At 41.2% G+C, this 22,964-nt stretch overlaps 1 protein-coding gene across 1 annotated transcript in view; it reads left to right on the top strand.

The window, feature by feature from the left end:
• Positions 1-22,089, top strand: part of USP6NL (USP6 N-terminal like) — a 134,660-nt gene extending 112,571 nt beyond the window's left edge. The window contains exons 13-14 of the mRNA XM_066592060.1: positions 5,623-5,775; positions 17,724-22,089. Coding sequence (XP_066448157.1) covers positions 5,623-5,775; positions 17,724-19,126 — 1,556 coding nt within the window. The 3' untranslated portion in view covers positions 19,127-22,089. The remainder of the gene's footprint in view (positions 1-5,622; positions 5,776-17,723) is intronic.
• Positions 22,090-22,964: the final 875 nt, after the last annotated feature.

The following is a 22,964-nucleotide window of genomic DNA, read 5'->3' on the forward strand; positions in this document are numbered from 1 at the left end:
GTAGGAAATGCCAGTCTGCCCCATGGATTTAAAATAAATTTTTGATCTCCGATTTAAGGTGAAAGTGCAGGTACAGCCTACCTACTGTTGTGCAAGTTAGTGCAAGAAGAGCGGGCTTCTATTTATTTTTTTTTATTGAAGGAATTAACATGCAGTTTAATGCTATTGTAGATAACTGTATAGCAGAACACTTTCTCCTGGAACACCATTATTGAACATATGTATTCACATTTAAAGGCATTTCCAATTCTTTACTAATTGAACTGTAAGATCTACCTGTCCTGTGAATAAAACTTCATTTTTAACATCCGTTTTCTATTCATTTAAAGCAGATGTCTTTTGGGTATGATGGGGTTTGGGGAGGGTTACCATTAGGAGGGCGGGTTTCTACGTAGATTTATTTATTGCATTTATTGCACTTTATTCCTTTTTGCTTTTATAGTGCTACATACATAACCTACATGCTACCATACATCGCTGTATAGAGATGGGGCACACAACCCCCCTCCATAGGTGATTGGTAAACAAGTTTCCTATCTGTATATTTTTGTTTTTTTTTGTTTTTTTGGGGGGTGTTGGGAGGAAATGAAAAAAAAAGAAACAGATATTGAAAGAAATTACAAACTCCGTGTTCCAAGTGCTGCAAATTAACAATGCTAATAACTATGCCCCTTTTTGATTCTTACGGATGGTTTGGTTGATTGTAGCGCACATACCTCCTTAGCCAAATGAGTATCCAAAAAAGGGAATTCTGAGATCAAATAACTCTTAAGGACTTGGCCGGTCCGTCTTTATAGGAGTTGTCTAGCACAGAAAGTATGTTCTAAAATACCTCACATTCATCACCTTGATCAATTAGCCAGAGGTCAGAATAGCTCCAAAAGAGCATCTGAAGTAATTAACATGCCCAAGCTTTACATGGACAGACGGTTTTATCTGAGCTGGCCCCCCATTATAATGCTTGATTTTCTTCCTGGTGACTCTGCACTCTGGGAAGTGAACGTTTGCTGCCAGGTTTCCCTGCCTAGTGGGGGTGATTGCTTGTGACCTTAACAGTAACTCTGTGATCAGTTTATTAAAATGGCATAAGAAACCCAATGGGCGAGTTGTTCACATAGAACCATGCATCTTCAATTGGGGGAGATCTTGTGATTCAATGGAAATCTTAGAACATGTCTATCTTATTTCTTTTAGAAGACTCTAAACATTCTTCATTACATCTGTAGCCCACAGACACTTTTTTAAATGTGATTCTGAAGCTTCCTGCTGCTTACACAGACAACCTTTTATTCATAACACTTGGCGCACGGAAGTGCTGTACTATTGGGACATAGTATGTTAGACAAAAAAAAGAAGTATGTCCATTCAGTTCAGCCTTCCCACCCCCCACCAACACCAACAATGTCGATCCAGAGGAAGGCAAAACACTCCAATGAAGTAGAAGCTAATTTTACTAATTTAAGGGGGGAAAAATGCCTTCCCGACTTCATGGCTTTTTTCCCCCGGCCCTCTTAGGTCCTTCTGTCACTACCTGTTGCACACTGTGTATCGGTAATCCTGAGGAACTAAATGCAGCTCCCGCCCCCCCACTTCGCTGTTTTGGCACTGGAATTTTGCTTTAAGGTGACCATAAACTGCAGCTGTCTGCTTGAATGATCATTTATTCAATACCTGTCCCCCCCTTTCCAATTATGTATGCATGCTGAACTTGACCAAGCATGCATGTGTTCTCAATGTTGAACACCTCCAATAACAGCGTATCTTCTTTGAGAACAAAGGATTGGGCATGTTGAGATTCTTCTTGCCCCACAAATCTCCTTTTGCTAGAGGATTCGGACAACCCAATGCACATTAGTTGGCGAGTCCCCCTGATTAAAAAAATTTTTTATTTGTATAGCACCAACCTATTCTGCAACACTTTCAAGTAATTAATTTATCACCCCACATCAAGCTGGGTACTCCTTTTTTTCCGACTTCGGAAGGATGGAAGGCTGAGTCAACCTCGAGCCGGCCGCCTGAACCATTCAGGGATTGAACTTGCAACCTTCAGGTTGTCAGTGAGTGCTTTTGACTGCATTTCTGCTGCCCTTAGCACTTGAGTGGGTTCGACCAGCATTCCTTTAATGTGTTCCACCACATTTACGCAGAATGCAAGCTGCTGTTGACATACAGTAGTCTGTATTATTCAAATGGTCCACTCTGTAAAATATGAGCAGCTGCCTTGTGCTTTATCGTATGCATCCTGTTCATGTAGCAAGGTATTCGTTAAACAGGGGCATATTGGGAGTTGAGTTAAAATCTTTCCTACACTACAGGTGGAAATCCACTTTAAAATGCAGTGATATGTGATTAGTCTGTAAGCACATGTAAACTTTATTTTGCTCTTTTCTTGAAATAGGTCTTTTCCATTCACTTTGAACTGTTTGGGTTGTTCTCCGTGGAATAAATTGTGGCTAAAAAGCACCTGCATAATTCAAAGTCTTTATAAATGGTTAAAAGAGCTCACACTAAATTACCCATAATTATCTCAAAGACGCTCTTGTGTTTGATGAAATATGCAGGCTTTTTATTCTCATTTTATTATATGCCTTAACCGCTGTGCCAGTATCTTATACCTTTCCTCAAATGAGGAGTGAGAAATTGGCAACTTTGGGCTTTCTCATCTATACAGTATTTAATAGACATATATTCCCTTTATTTGATCAATAAAACAGGAACTGCGCTGGATATTCCTCTTATCTGATTTTTTTTTCACCTAGCTAGTGAGATGTGCACTCCCTGCTTTTTAAGCATAACTAGTTGTCTTACTGTTTTATGGATACAATTAAAGGTTAAAGTCTTTTTAAGTGTATGATGTAATGACTGCAGCCACCGCATATTGACGTTTAAGATCCACCTAAGCCCCCCCACCCCCACACATGCGCTTTTTTACCGCATTTAGCGCGGTGCTGAAAGCGGTTTAATGCTCCCATTATTTTAAATGGAACTACTCGTGCAACCGCTGTGAGCCGGTCGGACGCGTCGCTTTTCAGCATCACAATTTTCAAGCAGTGCATGTTCTATTTTTGGGCGTTTCAGTATTTTTAAACACGGTGTCGCCCATTGAAATGAATGGGAAGCATTTTCAGCACTGCTAAAACGCGGCACAGCTTAATACCGCATTTTTGACAGCGCTAATCGTCCAAGCTACACTATGGAGCTGCAGGCTTCCTGTGCACTTGTCAGCACAGACAGAGCATCTATTGAATGGCTGTGATTGGTTCATCGAGCGCAAGCTCAGCCAAGCAGAGCAATCTCTTGTTGGAGGCGGGGTTTTCAATCTCCGTTACCAGTAATAGATGCTCTGTCAGTGCTGACAAGTGCAGGGGAAGCCGGCAGGAGCATTGGAGAGCAGCAGGAGGGACCCGGACGGCGCCTGCTAGGTGAGTATTGCTTTTTATTTTATATTTTTAGCCTCACTGTCAAAAATGCATGACAATGCTGCTGAAACCGCAGTAAATGCAGCGTCTCTATAAAGGCCTGTGTGAGGGATGCCCAACATTGATTTAAGTATTCTCCATTGGTTATTTAGTAATACTTTATTCTGTAGTGCTGTATGTAAGATTTTCCCTCACATCTGGTTCTCACATCTGTTAGCGGATGCATGCTTATCTAGCAAGCAGCAGCATGAAATGGCCGTCCCATTACAAAGAGTTACATTTGAACCTGAAACACTGTAGTCTCTGCTGGGTGATTCCCCACCGGCTTCTCCTTGTTCAGCTTTTTTGACATGTCTGTTTATGTATAGGGAGAGATCCATGACTATAATACTGTACTTTATAGAATATATACTAAATACACACATTCACTGATTGGACCCTTTAACAGAGACACCTGGCCTTTCACATTGGAGCTTCCCTGCATTAGACACATGACCCCCGAGTACAGCATAAAGTCAAGTTTTTCATGGATCAGTTTGTGTCAATTCACAGTAGAATGCAGATGTTTGAGGGATCTGAGCAACTTTGAAAGATACATGGTCATCAGTACTACAATAGCCAGGACCGGTATTTCAAAACTGCCAACCTTTTTGTAAAGTTTTCTTATGCAATGCTATCAGAGTATACTGAGAATGGTGTGATCAAGGAAAAAGATCCAGCGATAGGGAATCCTAGAGAAATAAAAACCTCACCGAAAAACGGGGTCAGAGGTTGGGATATCAAGAATCGTTCTGACGAGCAGCCGATTCACAGTCAAGCAAATGGCAGTCGAATACAATGCTGATGCTCCAAGTCACGTGTCCAAATGCACAACTCATCGTTCCTTAGCACAGATGGGCTGTAGCAGGTGATGACCAGTTCGAGTGCCATTGCTGTCTAAGAGAAACAGAAAGACAAGACTTCAGTGGACACAAAAATTGGATCACTCAGTAGTGGAAAAACATCGCCTCGTCAGAGGAGTTTAGATTCCTGTTGCACCATGCTAATATTTGCGTCAAGTAGCATGAATCGATGAACACTTCTGTCAGGTGTCAACAGTTCAGACTGGTAGAGTTGGAGTGATGTAGGGAATGTTTTCTTTGAACACCCTAGGTTCTCTGATACCTGTGGCTGCTGCAATTAATTTCTGTGGTTCTGAAGGCCAAAGGAGATCCAATGAGCTACTAGTTGGATGTCTCTAATAAAGTAGTGGTTTGGGTTCCATATAAAGAAGGAACAAGTGGATTGTATTCATGAAAAGGCTCACACATAGACATTTGTGACTTTCTCCTTCAAACTTAGAGATTGTCCCACCTCAGTGGTTTCATGGCTGAGATAAGAAACCCATGGCTGTCTCCTGACCACCTTGCTGGGTGTTCTACAGAAACAGCTGAGGTAGCAGCCTTACACTGTCTCCATAACTTCCATTGAAGTGAATAGGTGTTACAGAAATGGCATAGCACCGGGAACTACGCTGTGTTCATGACACGGAATAACCATTTAAAGACTCTTACTAAAAACCTGTCAGTATTTTGGTGTCTATAAAATGTCAAGTGTCCGTTTCATGTATGTATGTATATTAATATGTATGCATAGGATATATTTCACTTTTTTTTTTGCTATGTATACAGTGATCTAATTATTGCTGTTCTTGCAGTCCTGTGATTTTCTTTTCTGGTATACTTGGCTGCTTTCTGTTTTATTAAACCACTAGTTAAGGTTAGAGGTTAATGTGGAATCCTCACAGACTACCTTCTTTATTTGTTTGCCATATTAATGTTTCATAATGTGTTCCCTGTCTGTGTTTTATTATGACTTTCATTCTAGGTCCGCTGTGTTTTTAGTTGAATGGCCTCGCAAGCAACACTTGGATGCATTCACAATGTGTTCCGTACAAGCTGGGATGTGCCAGCCGTCATTAATATGCTCTCCATAAAGCCATACGTTTTTAATGAAGTTTTATAATTTAGCATAGCGTTTTTCACAGTATTGTTATTCCCAGTTTAATTATTCATAAATAAGTAAATGCTAATAACCCAAAAGCCATAATGATGCTTTTATAGCTATTGGAGCTTGTTATGTGATGAAGTAATTTTCTCTTCTCTTTACCTGCTCGTTTTGTTATTAGAAGTATAGTGGGTAACCTCATTGTGTTATTTTTTAGAATACTTAATGAAGCTGACTATGGAAGATCTAATAGAGTTCCTGCAGGAGAGCCTGGCTAAGAATTTTGGTTATGAGGATGATTATGTCATTGAACAACTGCAAATCTCAATGACCGAGCTAAGGAGGGCAAAACTTGATCTCCCCCCTCCAGGTAAGGAACTCTGCAGGTTTCCATGTATCTAGCTCTAGAATGAATGTCGTAATTGGTCATATTAAAGAGAACCTGTCACTCTGTTGATGCTGCCTGTACCAGAGGGGTAACATGAACCCGGGCCAGGTATGTATATTGCCTCATGTATGAGGTGGCTAGAAACGCTGTGGCTTTTTAGAATAAACGCACTGACTCCGAGTTCTGTTTCGAGTCAAACTTCGGAGGCGGCCGCGCCGGCCTATCCCTGCCAGAAAGATATCTGTTGCCTTTCAAGTGATACATTTATCTTTGTGTTTAATGGATATATTTGAAGATCTTCCATCTTTACTGCTAGATATTATGCTACTAATCTGTATTTGAAGGATGGGCCTCTTGTGTTACTTCTGTTTTCAAAATCGTCTTTTAATTTGCGGTTTTTAGATGTAGATCATCTTCCTTTTAAGCCTCTTTCACACGTGCTACAAAATCGTGAGATTATGTAGCAATGCGACATCGCCACAAAATGCATGTATGTGAAGCTCATGGTTTCCAATGGGTTCTTTCAGGCTACAAAACATCTCATGTGAAAGAACCCATTGGAAACCCTGAGCTTCACATACATGCGTTTTGTAGTGATGTCGCATCGCTACAAAATCTCACGATTTTGTAGCCCATGTAAAAGAGGCCTTATAGCTTTGTAAGGCTGGGTTCACACGGGGCGGAATTTCCGTCTGGACTTTCTACACGGAAATTCCGCCCCCAATCTTAAACCCGAGCCTAAGCAGTAAAGTGGACAATGAGACTGACATGCCGCTCGGAATTCAAAGCCACGGCATGTCAATTGTATCGACGCTACCATCCACTCCGGGCTCTCTCCTCTCTATGGGAATATTCCACTCTGCAGTGGAATACAGGCAGCGAAGCCGCTTCAAAACTTGCGCCGAACAACACACGTTTTAAAGTTGCCTTTCTGCCCTGGAATTTCCATACAGTCCCGCTGCGGTCATTTCGCAAGGTTTCTGCAGAAATTACACCCCATATCACTGCAGCCCTAGTGTAGCTGTAAATGAGGACTGTTGCATCCTTCATTTTCCTATTGTCATACTGCTCCACTATTTTATATAGGAGTTGGCCACAGTATTTAGTTCACTTTTGGTGAGAGCTTACCATTGCATTTTAATTGGTCAGTAGTAGTAGGAGATTTCTACAATAGTTTACAGTTTTTATTCGGTACTTTTTTCTGATTTTCAAATATGGTGGTGGTGTTATTTATGAAGGCTTTATGCCAGTTTTCTGGTGTAGTAAAGTCGCAAAAGTTTGCGGAAGGGCTACTTATGCAACAATTGTGACTTTTCAGGCTATTGTGCCAGCCCTGCCGTTTTTTTTCAAGAGTGGGTAGGGTTTGTTGGGAGAGGATTTGGCGTCTTGGACTGACAAACTTATGTATAATTTACACCAGAATTCAGCGTAAATTATGCCAGAAATGTACTCCGGGTCAAGACCAAGCGTACACTTCTGTCAAACTGAGCTACCAGGGATGTGCTGGATGTGTGAAGAGGTGTTCACCACCTATGTATTCAGCACTCGGTGCGTCTGGGGAAATTGTAATAAGTCTGGCGCAGGAGATGCCGGGATTAGTAAATATTCTCCTAGGTAGTTTCACACATTGATAGGCAATGAATGTGCAAGAGAAATGGAGGATGTGCAAAAAACAAGAACATACACAAAGGATAATGTGAAAAAGTATACAAATGTTCGTTACTTAAAAAGCCAAAGGCACCAGAAACGTATTTGCAGCGTTTAAAAAGTACTTATAGGTACATCCAACAGAGCAGGGAATGCAGACTGAAAAATGGAACAGCAGACTGACCCACTACAACTATCTCCATATAGCTGAATCAGGCCCGCTGCCTCATGTTATGTGGCCCGCGGCGTGCCGACGCCGCTCATCACTGCAGCGATTTACGAGCGGGGGTGCCGCAGCTCCCCGCTGGTAATTGCGCTGATCCCGGCACACACTGACGTCAGTGTGCAGATGGGATCATTCTCCCCTGAGTCCCCTGCTCATCAGTTCCGCAGGAGAGGACTCAGGAAGGAAGCGTGTCGGGCTACACACTGACGTCAGTGTGTAGCCGGGCTCAACGCGAGCAGAGGGGGAGCGGCGCTGACAGCTAGAAGGAAGTAAGTATATGGGCTCGGGGGAACTGTTATTACTGAGGGGGGGCTTATTATTACTGTTGCTATGGGGGTATTACTACTGAAGGGGTTAATATTACTAATTGGGCCACTGTGGGGGTCGTTATTTTTACTGGGGCCACTATCACGGTCACTATTAGGGCTCGTTCACACGGGTGTAATTGTATTTCAGTCGCAGACATACGCTGCGTATTTGCGCAATCAAAAATCGCTTATGCCAGCTTATTTGGGCACACATATTGACCCACTGAAATGGTGTGCAAATATGCAGTGAGTACATAGGTATCCTGCGCATTCACCATGTATTTGTGCGGCCCATTCTCTTCAATGGCCTATTGGGGTGCGTAGGACACAACAAAATAGGTCATGCTGTGTGAAAATATACATCTGTGAATAAACTCATTGAAATCAATGGCTTCTATTCACTGCATATTATGTATGCAAATACGATTGTGTGAACAAGCCCTTACTATACTGTCTTAAGCCCCCTGCACATGGGCGGAAATTCAGTGGTGGGATTTCCCGCAGAATTTCCTCCCGTGGAAGCTACCATAGGATTGTGTTAGAAAACGCAATCCTAGGCAGACGGCCGCGATTTGTCACGCGGAAAACCGATCGCGGCATGCTCTATTTCTATGCGGGGCTCAGAAATGTCACTCCCTGGCCATTGGCTCCGTTCTGCACATGATCTGGCTGGGTGGCAGCCGACACATCGCAGCCGGAGCCGAGGGAGCAGGTGAGTGCCGCGCTGGTCCCTGCAGGGGGTCGGATCGGGTGCCACTGCAAGAAGGGATCTGACCCGGCCGTCTGCAGGTGGCCTTACAATCGGCCCTTTGAAGGTCACCATAAGCCTGATGTGGCCCTCGGTGAAAATGAGTTAACACCCCTGCTCTATGCTATGGTCATAGAATCATAGAATGGTAGAGTTGGAAGGGACCTCCAGGGTCATCTGGTCCAACCCCCTGCTCAGTGCAGAATTCACTAAATCATCCCAGACAGGTATTTATCCAGCCTTTGTTTGAACACTTCCATTGAAGGAGAACTCACCACCTCCCATGGTAACCTGCTCCACTCATTGATCACCCTCACTGTCAGAAAGTTTTTTCTAATATCTGATTTGGGTCTCCTCCCTTTCAGTTTCATCCCATTGCTTCTAGTTTTTCCTTGTACAAATGAGAATAGGGCTGATCCCTCTGCACTGTGACAGCCCTTCAGATATTTGTAAACAGCTATTAAGTCTCCTCTCTTACTTCTTTTTTGCAAGCTAAACATTCCCAGATCCTTGAACCGTTCTTCATAGGACATGATTTGCAGACCGCTCAACATCTTGGTAACTCTTCTCTGAACTTGCTCCAGTTTGTCTTTTTTTTTAAAAGTGGGGAGCCCAGAACTGGACACAGTATTCCAGATGAGGTCTGACTTAAGAGTAGAGGGGGATAATTATCTCACGTGATCTAGACTCTCTGCTTCTCTTAATACATCCCAGAATCGTGTTTGCCTTGTTGGCTGCTGCATCACATTGCTCACTCATGTTCAGTCTATGATCTGTTAGTATGCGCAAGTCTTTTTTACATATGCGCTGCTTAGCCCAATTCCTCCCATTCTGTATGTGCTTTTTTCGTTTTTCTTGCCCAGATGTAGGACTTGGCATTCCTTGTTAAATACCATTTTGTTAGTCGACGCCCACTCCATTGGGGTAAATTAAAGTATGTGTATATGCTTTGAATAGTGGCCTCTTCATGTTATAGAGGGGTGGTTGTATGGTGGCTGTTTGCTCTTTATTTTTCAGTCTTTAGCTTTTTTTTTAGATATACTTTGAGTACTTTTTAAGCTTATAAATATACAATAAACCTTTTTGTATGTTTTTTTTTTTTCACACTATTCTGTGTTTCCTTTTTTTCCCTACACATCCTGTGTTCTCTCTTGTGCGTTCTTTACTATTTCATGTGCAACTTGCTGTTCTCCATATTATTGGCAAGTGGTTCTCACTTTTTCTCTGATTTGTATTCCTATTCACAGGCAGTTTTGTGGTCTTTGGTGGCTTTAAGATTGAAGTGACATAGGAAAATGTGTTACATAATGTAACAAATGGCTACAAGCCATTTTTGCACAACAGAGGTCATTCTAAACTGTACCAGACATTAGTTGCAAATAGACTGGGAATTCAGAGTGCCACATCACTTCAATGCAATCTCTTGCTATAAAGTGCTTCCATACGGTGTTTCTCAGGCCCATCCAAGCACATGTTAACTCAGAAACCGTACCGATATAGAACAAAGCTTTACCCTTTAATCATTTAGCAGTCTGGTGCTTCTTCCCCACCTGGGAAACTTTTCGGGGGCAAGATGTAGACTGGTTGGAAGTGGCCTGAAATGTGTTCTGACATTCGTTCCCTAACTTGCAGAATGTTTCTTGTGCTGCACAGAGCTGTAGGAATCTATGTTCACAGTTTCTGCTCTAGTCGTACACATTTTCCAGCATGGCACAATATTCCCACAGCAGCCTTACTATAGAGGCATAAGAGGCTTTGATTTCGCTTGCAATTTTCAGCACATTATTTTCATTATAATGACTGCTAAATGCTGCAGCAGGATGTCAATTTTTTATCACTGCAGAAAAGCAGGTGCTTTCTCCTGACATTTAACTAAAATAAAGCAATGCCTGCCCTTTCTTTAGACGTAATCCATGCTGTGATAGTTAAAGGAGCATTCAGCCTGGGATTTTTTTTTTTTAAGCAGGGCTTCTTCGTTAACAGTTTCTGCCATTGCATCTAGCGCATTATTGTGTATTTCTGTTTAAAGCTGCAGAATCCTGTTTAGTACTAAATGTACCTGTATTCCAGCTATTATTTTTAACCCCCTTCCTTTTCTTCTGTTGACTGTTGTATGCATATTTAGCCAGTCTTGTAGACAACCAATTGCTCTAGGATGCCTTATAGAAATTCATGAATGTTATAAATCTTACTGTAGATGCATTAAAATGTAATGAGCTTCACTTATTGTATTACTTCACACCATATTAGATCCTTGAAGTTTAAAAAGTTTCTTTGGTTATTAAATGTTGAATGCAGCCAGCAAAGCAGAGGCTGCCTTCTATTAAATTTCAGTTATATTGGCTAGGTTTGAACCTCTACTTGAAGCAATTTGCACCAAGTACACATGAGCTTTAAGTATAGTAAAGTAAAGAGTGCTGAGTAATATTGCCACTAGGGGGTGGCATGTAACCACAAAATACTATGATTAAGAAAAATGTAGGTTTTTTTTTGTGTATGTGTGCAAGCACAAACTATGCATAATGATTTATAGTGTAATAAACTAATATACACGAATCAATCATCACATTAAAATCACTGACATGTGAAGAAAGTAACATTACATTGCAATAGTGGAACCTGTCAAGGAGTAGGATTTATTAGGCAGTGAGTGAACAGATAGTTCTTGAAATTGATGCTTTGGAAGCAACAAAAGTGGGCAAGTGTAAGGATGTGAGCAACCGGACAAAGGGTCTAATTATGATGGCTAGATGACCAGGTCAAAGCATCTCCATATCAGCAAGTCTTGTTCAGTGGTCCCCATTTTCAGTTGTAAGTACCTACTAAAAACGGTGCAAGAAGGGACTACCAATGAATCAGCTTCATAAAGAACCATAAGGGTCAAAATGTTGCATTTTCAAGAAGGGAAGAGTAAAGACTTTTCACGTTTCTCAATACCCCATGGATGCGATCACACGTTTGTGCATAACTGAGGAACTAGCGACCGGGTCATGGCCACCCAGAGCGCAGAAAGCGAAAGCTAGCCCATCCTGTCAGATTCCTCAGAAGAGCTACTGTAGTACAAATTGCTGAAAAAGTTATTGCTGACTGGCAGATATGCACATATGCCTTTAATCATTGCGTGATGACGTGTGTGTGTGTGTGTGTGTGTGTGTGTGTGTGTGTGTGTGTATATATATATATATATATATGCATATATGTGTGTGTGAGATAGATAGATCTCATGACATGCTCTTGTATTAAAAATACACCATGTTTTTTCTCTCGCTCCAATGCTTATTTATATACAGTCGGAGAAAAGAGAACGAACCACATTTCAGGCTTTTTTTTAAAATTCAAATTCAGACTGTGCTCTTTTTTTAAAGCGTAGACAAACATGGGTTCCATAGTTTACAGGTATCTTGTAGCAACATTTCGGATTTGTTAGTCCATCGCCTGGTTGCTAGATAATGAAAGCATAATTTGTGAGAGAATTCCTTATCTTGAAGGGCACCACTGGAAGGGGGTCTGGATCACCAACGGATTCCACTAAGGAAACTGCGTCTGGAGTGACAGGAACCCATGAGTTAGGCAATTGTCTCATAAATTATCTTTTCCTCCTTTAGGAGCCTGATGAAGGACTAGTCTGAAACCTTGCTATAAGATGGGTCAACCCTTGTAACTCATGTTTGCCTTGTTTGTTTAAGCATAGACAATCTGAATTTGCATTTAAATAAAGAAGTCTGTAGTGCTGTTCATTCTCTTCTCTCTGACTGACTGCATATGATCATAAGACCCTAAAGGTTAATTTACACGCAATGATTAACACTCAAAATTCATTAAAACGATGGAATATGAGTGATGATCATTGTGTGTAAATGCTACAATCATGCACTTTTTGTCTGAACGATGATTTGTAGGTAAGTTTAAAAACCATAGTTCAGACCGCAGGCTGTGTTCTCCACAAGAGCAGGATATAACATTGAATTCTCTAACAGTCTGTGAGAGAAAACAGACAGCAGGCGGTTATCTCCACGGGAGCTAGAGATTACGTTGTATTCTCTTAGCAGCCCGTGGCTGAATAACAGAGCTAATTGCAGAGCTCAGACCACCTGCTGAGTTCTGCAACAGCTCCTGTAGGCTAATTGTCACGCAAATTAAGCTGATAAAATACTAATGAGCTTCATTGCCCATTAGTACTTTATGCAAAATGATCGCTAATCTTTCAATCGTTTGAAAGATTAACTTTGCGTTTAAATGGGCCTTTAGGTAGTAAGGTCTGAGTATAAACACAGAAAACTACTGTAACCATTGAGAGGACAGCAACCAATTGTTCCAATGCTTATTCAGACCTTGTGTAAAGGTACGTTTAAACAGCCGTCCCACATACTATTGTTGCTCTGCTTTCACACAGAAAAGATAGAATGGAGGTGGAGCAGCCAGAGATAATTCTCGCTGCGCACCTACATTCACTGCAAACAGGAAGTCCTTCATAAATGAAAAACTACTTGTTTACATGGGCCGACAGTCAAAAACTAAGCGACTTCGACGAGTGAGAAATTTTGTGCTCCGTACCCTGTCGGTGCGCACGGAACGGCGATCATCAAATATCACTGTTTCCAGCATCCTATGTAAAAGTACCTTAACATAGCTATTTGCCGTAAGATTGCCTCAATGTTCAGTATCTCCTTCTTATGTTCCTCTGCTCATGTCAAGCTATTTTCGGTCCGTTTTTTTTCTAAGCCTGGGATGTCCGCCGGATCACCTGTTTTGTAACCTTGTTATACTACTGGTTTAAAAATGAGATTATTAAAAAAAAAATATTTAATGCTGGCTATGATAGAAAGATGTCAGAACACATAAGGTTATTGCAGCTTGCTGTATAGCAGCAGACTAGTTGTACTGCCCATGTGAACTACTGTTCATTGCAAAAAGTGCCTGTAGCAGGTGCTTGAGAATTCTAACTGAACCATGGAGAAATGGAATAAGAGGGCTTGGTATGATATATATTTTTTTAACATTATATGGCTGGGTGTTTGTGTATTATCCAAATGAGAAATTGCAGCAGGATGGGCTTAAGGCAGAGTTCACATGGGACGTATTCCCGTCGGAAATCTCGCGGTTTGGCCGCAGCAAAAACCGCAAGATTTCCGCCAGGAGAACCGCCGCGGTTTAAGCCGCGGCGGCTTTGAAGCGGCCCGGCCGCTTGCTCTTTCGCTGCGTTCAGCGCTCCCATAGAGGAGAGCGCGGCCGCAGCGGAATGAAAAAAAAAGAGGACATGCTGCATATCCTGAAGCCGCGGCTGCGACCGCCGCAGCCGCGGTTTCAGCCGGATTTACCACAGCAGATTAGCCATCTGAGAAACTTCACCCACATGGCTGGCTAATCCCGAGATTAGCGGCCGCAGGCAGATCTGCTGCGGCAAAACCGCGGCAAATCCGCCCTGTGTGAACCCAGCATTAGAAGAAAATCTGCAAAGACAGTGTGATGCCATGGGATTCCATGGGTCCTGTATTTTGATATTACTTTGGTCTGTAACAATGTTTAGGTAGGGGGGTTCACGCCAAAGTACACCCCTTCATGGCAACAGTATTCTCAAATGGCAGTACCATTTTAAGCAGGATAATATGCCGAACTGCAAAAATTGTTCAGGAATAGTTTGAGGAACATGACAGATCAAGGTTTTGACTGTCTCCAAATTTCAGTCCAACCGCGCATCTATGGGGTGTGCTGAAAAAAACAAGTTTAATTCATGGAGACTCCACTCCACAACCTAAAGGGGCTTCAAGAGCTCCATGCCCTGGTGGGTTAGAACTGTTTGTTAGTTTCACAAAACGGGGAGGGAAGGGGGTGAGGGGTGCATCTGTCCTATACAATATTAAATAGGTAGTTTTTTAATTGTTATGGCTGGTTAGAGTGTATGTAGATATACACACATACATTTTATTTCCGAGATAAACTGTTGTCTGTGTTTTTTATTCAACAGCAGACCATGTCCTTTTGTTGCTAGTGCTAACCTTTTGCACGCTGATGCAGATCCGGTTGTGTCACCAGGTTAAGAGATAAAGTGCTTAAAGGGGTTGTCCCGTGCCGAAACGGGTTTTTTTTTTTTTTTTAACCCCCCCCCCGTTCGGCGCGAGACAACCCCGATGCAGGGGTTAAAAAAACAACCCGCACAGCGCTTACCTGAATCCCGGCGGTCCGGCGTCTTCATACTTACCTGCTGAAGATGGCCGCCGGGATCCTCTGTCTCCGTGGACCGCAGGGCTTCTGTGCGGTCCATTGCCGATTCCAGCCTCCTGATTGGCTGGAATCGGCACGTGACGGGGCGGAGCTACACGGAGCTACACGGAGCCCCATAGAGAACAGGAGAAGACCCGGACTGCGCAAGCGCGGCTAATTTGGCCATCGGAGGGCGAAAATTAGTCGGCACCATGGAGACGAGGACGCCAGCAACGGAGCAGGTAAGTATAAAACTTTTTATAACTTCTGTATGGCTCATAATTAATGCACAATGTACATTACAAAGTGCATTATTATGGCCATACAGAAGTGTATAGACCCACTTGCTGCCGCGGGACAACCCCTTTAAAGCTGGATTTACGCGGTACAAATGTTGAGCAGATGATGCCCGACACCCATCCCTGTGTGTCCTTGTACCCCGTGCTCCTGCATGGAAGCTAACAGTACTGGCTCGCTCACAGAGCGGCCAGCAGGGGGGCGAGAAGGCTGCGGAAGATTTTTCTCCTTGCTATCCCCCACCCCTCTCCATTGGCTTAACATGGCTTCCGTTCAGTACTGAACGGCTGCTATTTACACAAAGCGAGCAGCAATCGGCTCATCGTTTATGCTGAATAAATGGATGATGAACTGATCACTCCATTGTTCAGTGTAAATAGCGGCCTTTCATTACTGAACGGCCGCTGTGTTATGTCAATGGAGCAAGGGAGAGCGAGGAGAGAAATCTACTGTAGCCTCTCCACTGTGAGCCAGAGATACTCTCTCTCGAGCTGTTGCACAGGAGCTAGTATATGCAAGGACGAGTTTTGGGCATCGTTTGTCCGACACTCGTCCCATCTAAAAGGGCCTTTAGGCACATATTTACACATGCCTGCAGCACTTCCTGGCCTTGCTGCCAGCAAGAGGGAGCTGCTGATGGTGTTTGATCATGGTTTGTCAGATAAGTCAGTCTCTATTCCTGTTACATTTGTTTTGGGCCTGCGAAAAGAATCAAAGAGCATTTCCCATTTCTCTGCCCAAGTTGTTCCTGAATCAGGTTTCTTTGTTTGGTAAATATATTAAATAATTTATGCCGTGGAGGGCCTCTGAATATTTTACTGTGTAATATTGCTAGTTAAGATTTTTCTTTTTGCGTTTCACCTACAGACCTGCTGGATTTGTGAGCTCAGGTGTTAAATCTGACTTCACGTGATATTTAAATTCCAAAATCAGCATAAACCATGAAAAGTGGGAGGCAAGCTTAAGATAAACTCCTGAAAGAACGGCAGGAGTGACATTATTAACAAAGGGGACATACATTTAAATACCAAGCAAGACAAAGATGGATTATATTAAAAGGCTTTGTTTTAGAAGGGTGCTACTGGCTTTGAAATTTTTTTTTCCCATCTCCGTTTTAACAAAGTATATCTCCAATATACTTCAGAAGGAATGCACTGAATAATTAACATTCCACCAAAAATGAGCCTAGTCACGCAGAACTTAGATCTCTGTATATGCCGTTTAAGTATTATCTCCAGTAAATAGAGGGTGGGGTGAAATGACATCCTATTTTCTCTACAACAGTAAATTTGTGTATGGCTTTTATGTAAAAGAAGGCATAAACTCGACCAGGACAACAATGTTCAGTATGTCTTCTATGTAAAAGATTTATTTGTATCTAGTAAAATAAAATGTGCTTCTAGCCCTTTTTATAGTTCTTAGTGAATTACTCATTGCACAACTAGAACATGTGGGTTTATGACTTCTGTATACTTGAGTAGATTTAGAATGCAATCGCTGCCTAGAAATGCTCATTTGCCAAAGGTCAACCTAGAATGTTTTTCTGAAAGGATTTACGGCAGCTGTTATGAAGGTCTAAGGTAGGCTTACATTATTGCTAAAATTCTACAGATTGTATGTGGCATTGATCAGAGATTGTATGTTTCATTGAACAGTCCCATTGTAATATATGTAACTGCGATTTACATATTTTACTGAAGCTGAGTAACAACTTTTTTGTTTTCCTGCTACCATGACTAGTTGATAACTTATCACATTCTGCATAACACCCTGCTGCACCTCCGGAGACATTCATAAAATGTTTTACACCAGGTGAAACTTTCCAATATCCACCATGTGCTGATTCTGCTTGTAAGAATGCAGCACAGTCAACTGTGTAAAGCAGCCAACATTATGCTTGTGTTGGCCAACCCTGCGGATTTTTGCAAGGTCGGTCAACGAACTCATTTAGGCTTACTCTATTACTTTTTGTAAAGATCTGCTTACCTATAGGTCTGCTGTTTGGGTGAAGGTCTGAGTCTGAAATAAGACACAAGGGGTCCTTATTAGAAGGTACTTGGGGTTGCTTACTATTTGCCGCATATAAAATAACCAAGTTAATAACCAAATCTGCCTCACATTGCAATAGTAAGTAAGCCCATTTAACTCACATTGCATTAAGCACTCGGTTAGTAAAGTGCATGGTGATTGTGAGGTGCTGTGGACTAAAGTGAGATACAGTGGGTTAGTGAATTAGTAATACCACATGCTTCACATTAGTTAACCCCCTTTACCTCGCATAGACACTACTATTATGGATAACAGAGAATTTAAAGCATGGAAACTTGTGCGATCCACACAACTTTTCTTTAAAGCTAGGTTGCAAGGTGACACCAAAGTTGAAAGTGCCAACAAATTTTAGATATAAAGCTTGATACCATTTTATATAGTAATATTTCTAAGGTTTTCCACTTTTTTTGTGTTCTTTTTTATATTAATTATTTTTTTATCTTTTAAATTTTAGGCAAAGAAGACGAACAGCCAAAAAAGCCTCTCGGTCAAATTCCTTCTGAACCTCCTCAAATACTTACAAATCATGTTATGAATGGACAAAAGAGTACCAGCAAGCTTCCAAACCAAGTAAAACCTGAAAAGGTTCCTTCTCCAAATAAAGCACAGCAAGCTTCCCCAACTGAGAAGAGGAGAAAGAATTCCTTTGATAAGTCAACTCTGAAATCCATAAAGAGAGAATCTGGAGAATATCGTACTGAACAGTTTAAGGCAGATGGACCTCCTAGGAAATTTCCTCAACCTGTTGCTCCAACTCAGGACAAAGTTAAATACCTTGACCATGCTGCTGCTAACCAAAACTCAAATGCAACTTCTAGTTCATCAAAGGGAATTACTCCAAAATGGAATTTGCCATCAGAATCTAAAAATAAAGAGCTTTTATTAAAGCATATAAATGATGGAAGGAGCAACCCACCAGAATATAAAGCTTCAAGTCAGCCTGAATCTCGGGTTTTGGCAGTGAAGCAGAAAAATAGAGTCTTTGATGCAGGCGGTAAGAGAGGGTCCAATGCATCGCAGTATGATAATGTTTCTGGCGGTGAAAATGAGATTGACAATCATGTTGAAGATTTGAGACATCAGTCAGATTGGTCTGACAGAAATGTGATTTATTTTAATAACACATCATCACGCATTCTTTCTGAAGGATCTAGTCCACCAAGAGCAACTGATAGTACTTCTGCTCTTGGTATACAGTCACGTTCTCCTGGACGTTCTACACCATTTCAGGGTACTGGTGATGGGTACAGTGTAAAACAACCACTGCCTTCCTACAGCAACCCACCACTTTATCAGGATAATACAAAATACTCCGTGAGTAGACTAAATAGTGAACATAATTCGCCAAACCGAATTGGTCCATCAACTAGATCTTATGAGCGCAGTTTTGATTTTTCTTTAGATAAAATACCTATTAACGCTGGTGCTAGGAAAAATCCAGTTACATCGCCTTCCAGTAGAATTGAAGTTCTGCCTGCAGAAGAGAATGCTACTCTACGCTTAGGTAAATTCAATCAGAAGGAAAACCACAGATATATTATTCCACCAATAGATTACCAGATGGACCATGCATTATTTCCTGAAGTGTCTTTTGGGACCTTTGGACAACCATTAAACAGAGAAGCATCAAGAAGTTACTTGTCTAATTTGCAGAAATCCCCACCTTCTCACCAGCCTTCAAGCCCAGTGACCAATTTTTCATCTGTATCTGTTAATAGTCCAGTAAGGCTAAGGACTTCTGCACATAATGAGCAAGTGACCTCACCACGGTATCTGCATTCAAAGCCTGGAGCTAATGCACCGCACTTTCGAAATCCTCGTGATGGACTAATAATGCATGAATCTGTGATGCTGTGAAAAGTGTAGTATCCGTGGTATCGCAGTGGAATCGGTTGCTTCGTTTTCACAAGCAACATTTCAAATATGAACTTTTTTTCAACTGCTTAAGGTTGTCTGGAAAGTGACATTCTACCATAACACATGAAGGCATTCGGTGAAGTGGACAAACCGTTAACCAACTAGGTGTTACACGCAGAATGTTGAAATGTTTTATATGTAGCCTTGTATGTACATATGTGTCCTCAGATATTTATTTAGCTAATTAACATTAGTGCCTGAATAGCTGATTTTGGTTTAAGAAATTATTTAAAAAATATTTTTAGGTGATACAACCAGTTTAAGGTGAAACTTATGAAATGGTGTTCTTATAATTTTAAGAAGACATTTACGGTTGCTTTGTAGGATATCCATGTGTTCTTAACTTCTTGAAGGTTTTTGGGACTGTTACTGGTCTGAAGTTAAGGCATCACCTGGTACAGTAAATCTGTATACTTATTCAGCAGAGAGGCAAGACGTGCCTATTACTTGTGTATCTTTATCTTAAACTTTTTGGTTAAGTTTCAGATTAACGAAAGTTTTTTAATTTAACTTCCTTCTGAGTACTGTGACAACTTTTATGTTGAGAAACTGCAGAATTTGCTGGGGTATTATGTTCACGTAGATAATACATGAAGGGATCCTAAGGCTAAATATACGGGATTGCTAATAACTAGAACCTCCAGTGTTTTTGATGATGGTTCTCTGCTTGGGAAAAACCTTCTTTTTTCTTAGTATTTAAACACGGAGCAGCAGCTGCTATAGATTCTGCCTAGGTTGTATTAGGCTTAATGGTGTGTCTTCCAACAACTCTAGCCTACTCACGCTGTAAAATGCTTTATTGTATCCATTTGACACTTTGTACTTCACCAATATTGATTTTGAAAGTGCTGTGCCAGCTGTGAGATGTAGGTGTTGAGTGCATCCCATGCAAAACAAAAGCTAATGCAATAAGGTCAGAACGTCCAAATTAAAGTCCCAGAAAACCCACATTAACATTGAGTATGTTTACCTAAACTACTTTGTATATTCTAGCAAGCCTTCTTAATATGGAATGTTAACTTTTTAGTATGTGCCTATGGAGGATGGTAAAACGCAGCACGTCTTTGTATTCCTGTAGATCTACTTATGCCGGTTTGTTTGAAACCTTAATTCTTTTCTAGGCAAAATGAGATACAAGACTAGTATAGTCTAATCCACAGGTGAATATACTCCTTGAGATCTCTACACTGTTGCTGCAATACTGTGTGTGGTGCCTTCTTTATTTCACAGATGATACCTCTTGTCCATCTGCGATGTTCCACAATGTAATTATGGCCTCCTGCACACGGGCAGATTTGCATTCCACAACCCAGCAGGGGCGTCCGCCTCCAGATTCAGAAGCAAATACCTTCCATAGCATACTACGGAAAAGTGATTCTTCCTGTACATGAGCAGCAACAAATTGCAGGTTCCGTTTGCGGGGGGAAAATCGCAGCATGCTCTATTTTTGCGCAAATTCCTTCCCTAGAAGCCAATGGAAGCCGTCCGATCTGCAGCTTTTCTGCAGTTGACATTGCGGAAGGTCAAAGATTCCACATCATCGCTAGGTGATAACGCGGGAAAAACAGCAGTTAAAAAAAATAATCTGTACTGCGCATGTCTTGACCACGAGCCATGTGGCTCATCCGCAGTACAGTTGAAGAAAAAGAAAGGCAGGTAGACGCGGACGCCACTGCTGCTGTGGCGGGATTCCGCATGCGGAATCTGACCTGCCCGTGTGCAGATGGCCTAATGCATACTCTCCCTAAAAGTGCATTGTTTTTCTTCCAGTTACAGAGTACTTGCAATATTTACATACACACTTTTTTATTTTTTTAGTTAAACTCAACAGAGATTGTATCAATATCTCCTATAATTACACTCCTCTGTCTACTTTGCATCTCTCCCAAGAACATGACAGTTTGCAATTGGTCACTGAATAGGTAAATATTGCACAACTGATTTATTTTTTTTTCCCCCTTGCGTTCATTATTTCATACATGCTTTCAGCTGAATCTCTCCCTGCCTTCAGTAATCATGCACTCTGATCCAACAGCATGTGTCTTTCACTATGTGCCTTGGCTTTTAATGGCTTAATGTCTGCTGTTTTATCATTACACTATCACACCTTTTATGAAGCAATTCATTGTGCGCTGAAATGACACTAATAGTTAAGAGAAGGCAAATCAATTTGAATTGTCTGCTTTATTTCCAAGTGCTAGGCTGAGTGGGTTTTTACCTACTTCTGATTGACACGTTTTTCTTGGATTTCTCTTTCTTCTAAGCTTTCTTTAACTGTTCCAGTAGAAGAGTATAATTTTTAGTCATTTCAGCCTTCGCACAGCAGCGTCACAAACCAAAGTAGTACTGCACCACTGCATGTTTCTTTGCAGGGAACACACAATACCTTAATTACATAAGTGTTGATGTTTTTCATATTCCAAGTATTTAAGTTGGATCAGAAAAGTTGGATTTTCTTCAAGTTTGTAAGGTACAGTTGTAATAAATTTCCTAAAGATAAAGCTATGTGATGTGCAGTAGTAATGTCTGCAAGGAGTGATCTATATGTATATGGTTGGTCATAACAGTAAAAGTATTAACAGATAGCTGAACACTACATTGCAACAAATGACAAAATTCTTTTTTTCTTTGTAATCATTGTTAGTTGTCTCTGCGGATTTCCAGAAATACAAAAATAATGCATAATATGTACATAAATGTGACTGTAATAATCCTTCATGTCCTAATCAAACTGTACAATATACTGTGCTGAGCTGGTAACACTGCTCCTAAAAATGTATCAACCATGGTAAATATTGTAGATTAATGTATAAATATATGCACACTATTTTCATATGTCATCAGCTACAGTTTTTAACTGTTCTTTTTAATGTGACTGTATTTTTTAATATGTTAAAGATTAATATGTATCTACAGACTGTGTGTCTCATTTAGAAAGTTGTGCTTGTCATGTTAAGAAAAATTAGAAGAAATAGTGTTTGTTTTTGATGAGTCACATGCATATATCTATATTCCACAACACTTCTGCTCGATTCACAACCTGATTGGTTGTTTGGAAACAAAGTGATATGGGAACAGCACTTCTCCACAAAACCAATAAGGTATGACCCACAGGTAAAGAGCTGCCAGCTACAGCAGGAGTCCGGATCAATAGACTCCAAAAAAAGTCATCCAAATAGAAGATAAGCCGTAGCAGCAATAACGATGCAGTAGTTATTCGTTGTCTTTATTCCTCTCTGCAACGTTTCGATCAAATAACAGATCTTTGTCAAGCATACCCCAGAACCCACAGTGCACGACTTATATAGCAAACACAATTAAAACATACAAAACAGCTGGTAATTCAAACATATGTTACCAAAAGAAATGTAAGCTGCCGATCTCCATGGCGTCCGGTGTCCTGCGTCTCCTACGTCATCTGTAGGTCACTGAGCATGCGCGAGAATACTGAAATATCGCGAGACTACGCGTCCAGCAATGTCAAAGCTTACAACTCTCATCCCAGTAGTTGACATAGTGTGGATAATGTCACGGCTGCGTTCAAGTGCACAAACATCGCGAGATTACGGAGTTAGACTAGAAAAAGTCCGAACATCTCTATTGTATAGAGCAAAATGCACATTATATAATACATATCCAATAATGATCTAGGATACGTAAAGGTAAGTACAAAACCCCTAAAGATGGCATATAATGGTCAAAGAAACACTTTGACACACTGGAGTGCCAGCATCGATATCCACATTACCCTATGTTCAGAAAAATCACATAGGGGACT

The sequence above is a fragment of the Eleutherodactylus coqui genome, chromosome 2, assembly GCF_035609145.1.
Source record: "Eleutherodactylus coqui strain aEleCoq1 chromosome 2, aEleCoq1.hap1, whole genome shotgun sequence".
Classification (NCBI taxonomy): domain Eukaryota; kingdom Metazoa; phylum Chordata; class Amphibia; order Anura; family Eleutherodactylidae; genus Eleutherodactylus; species Eleutherodactylus coqui.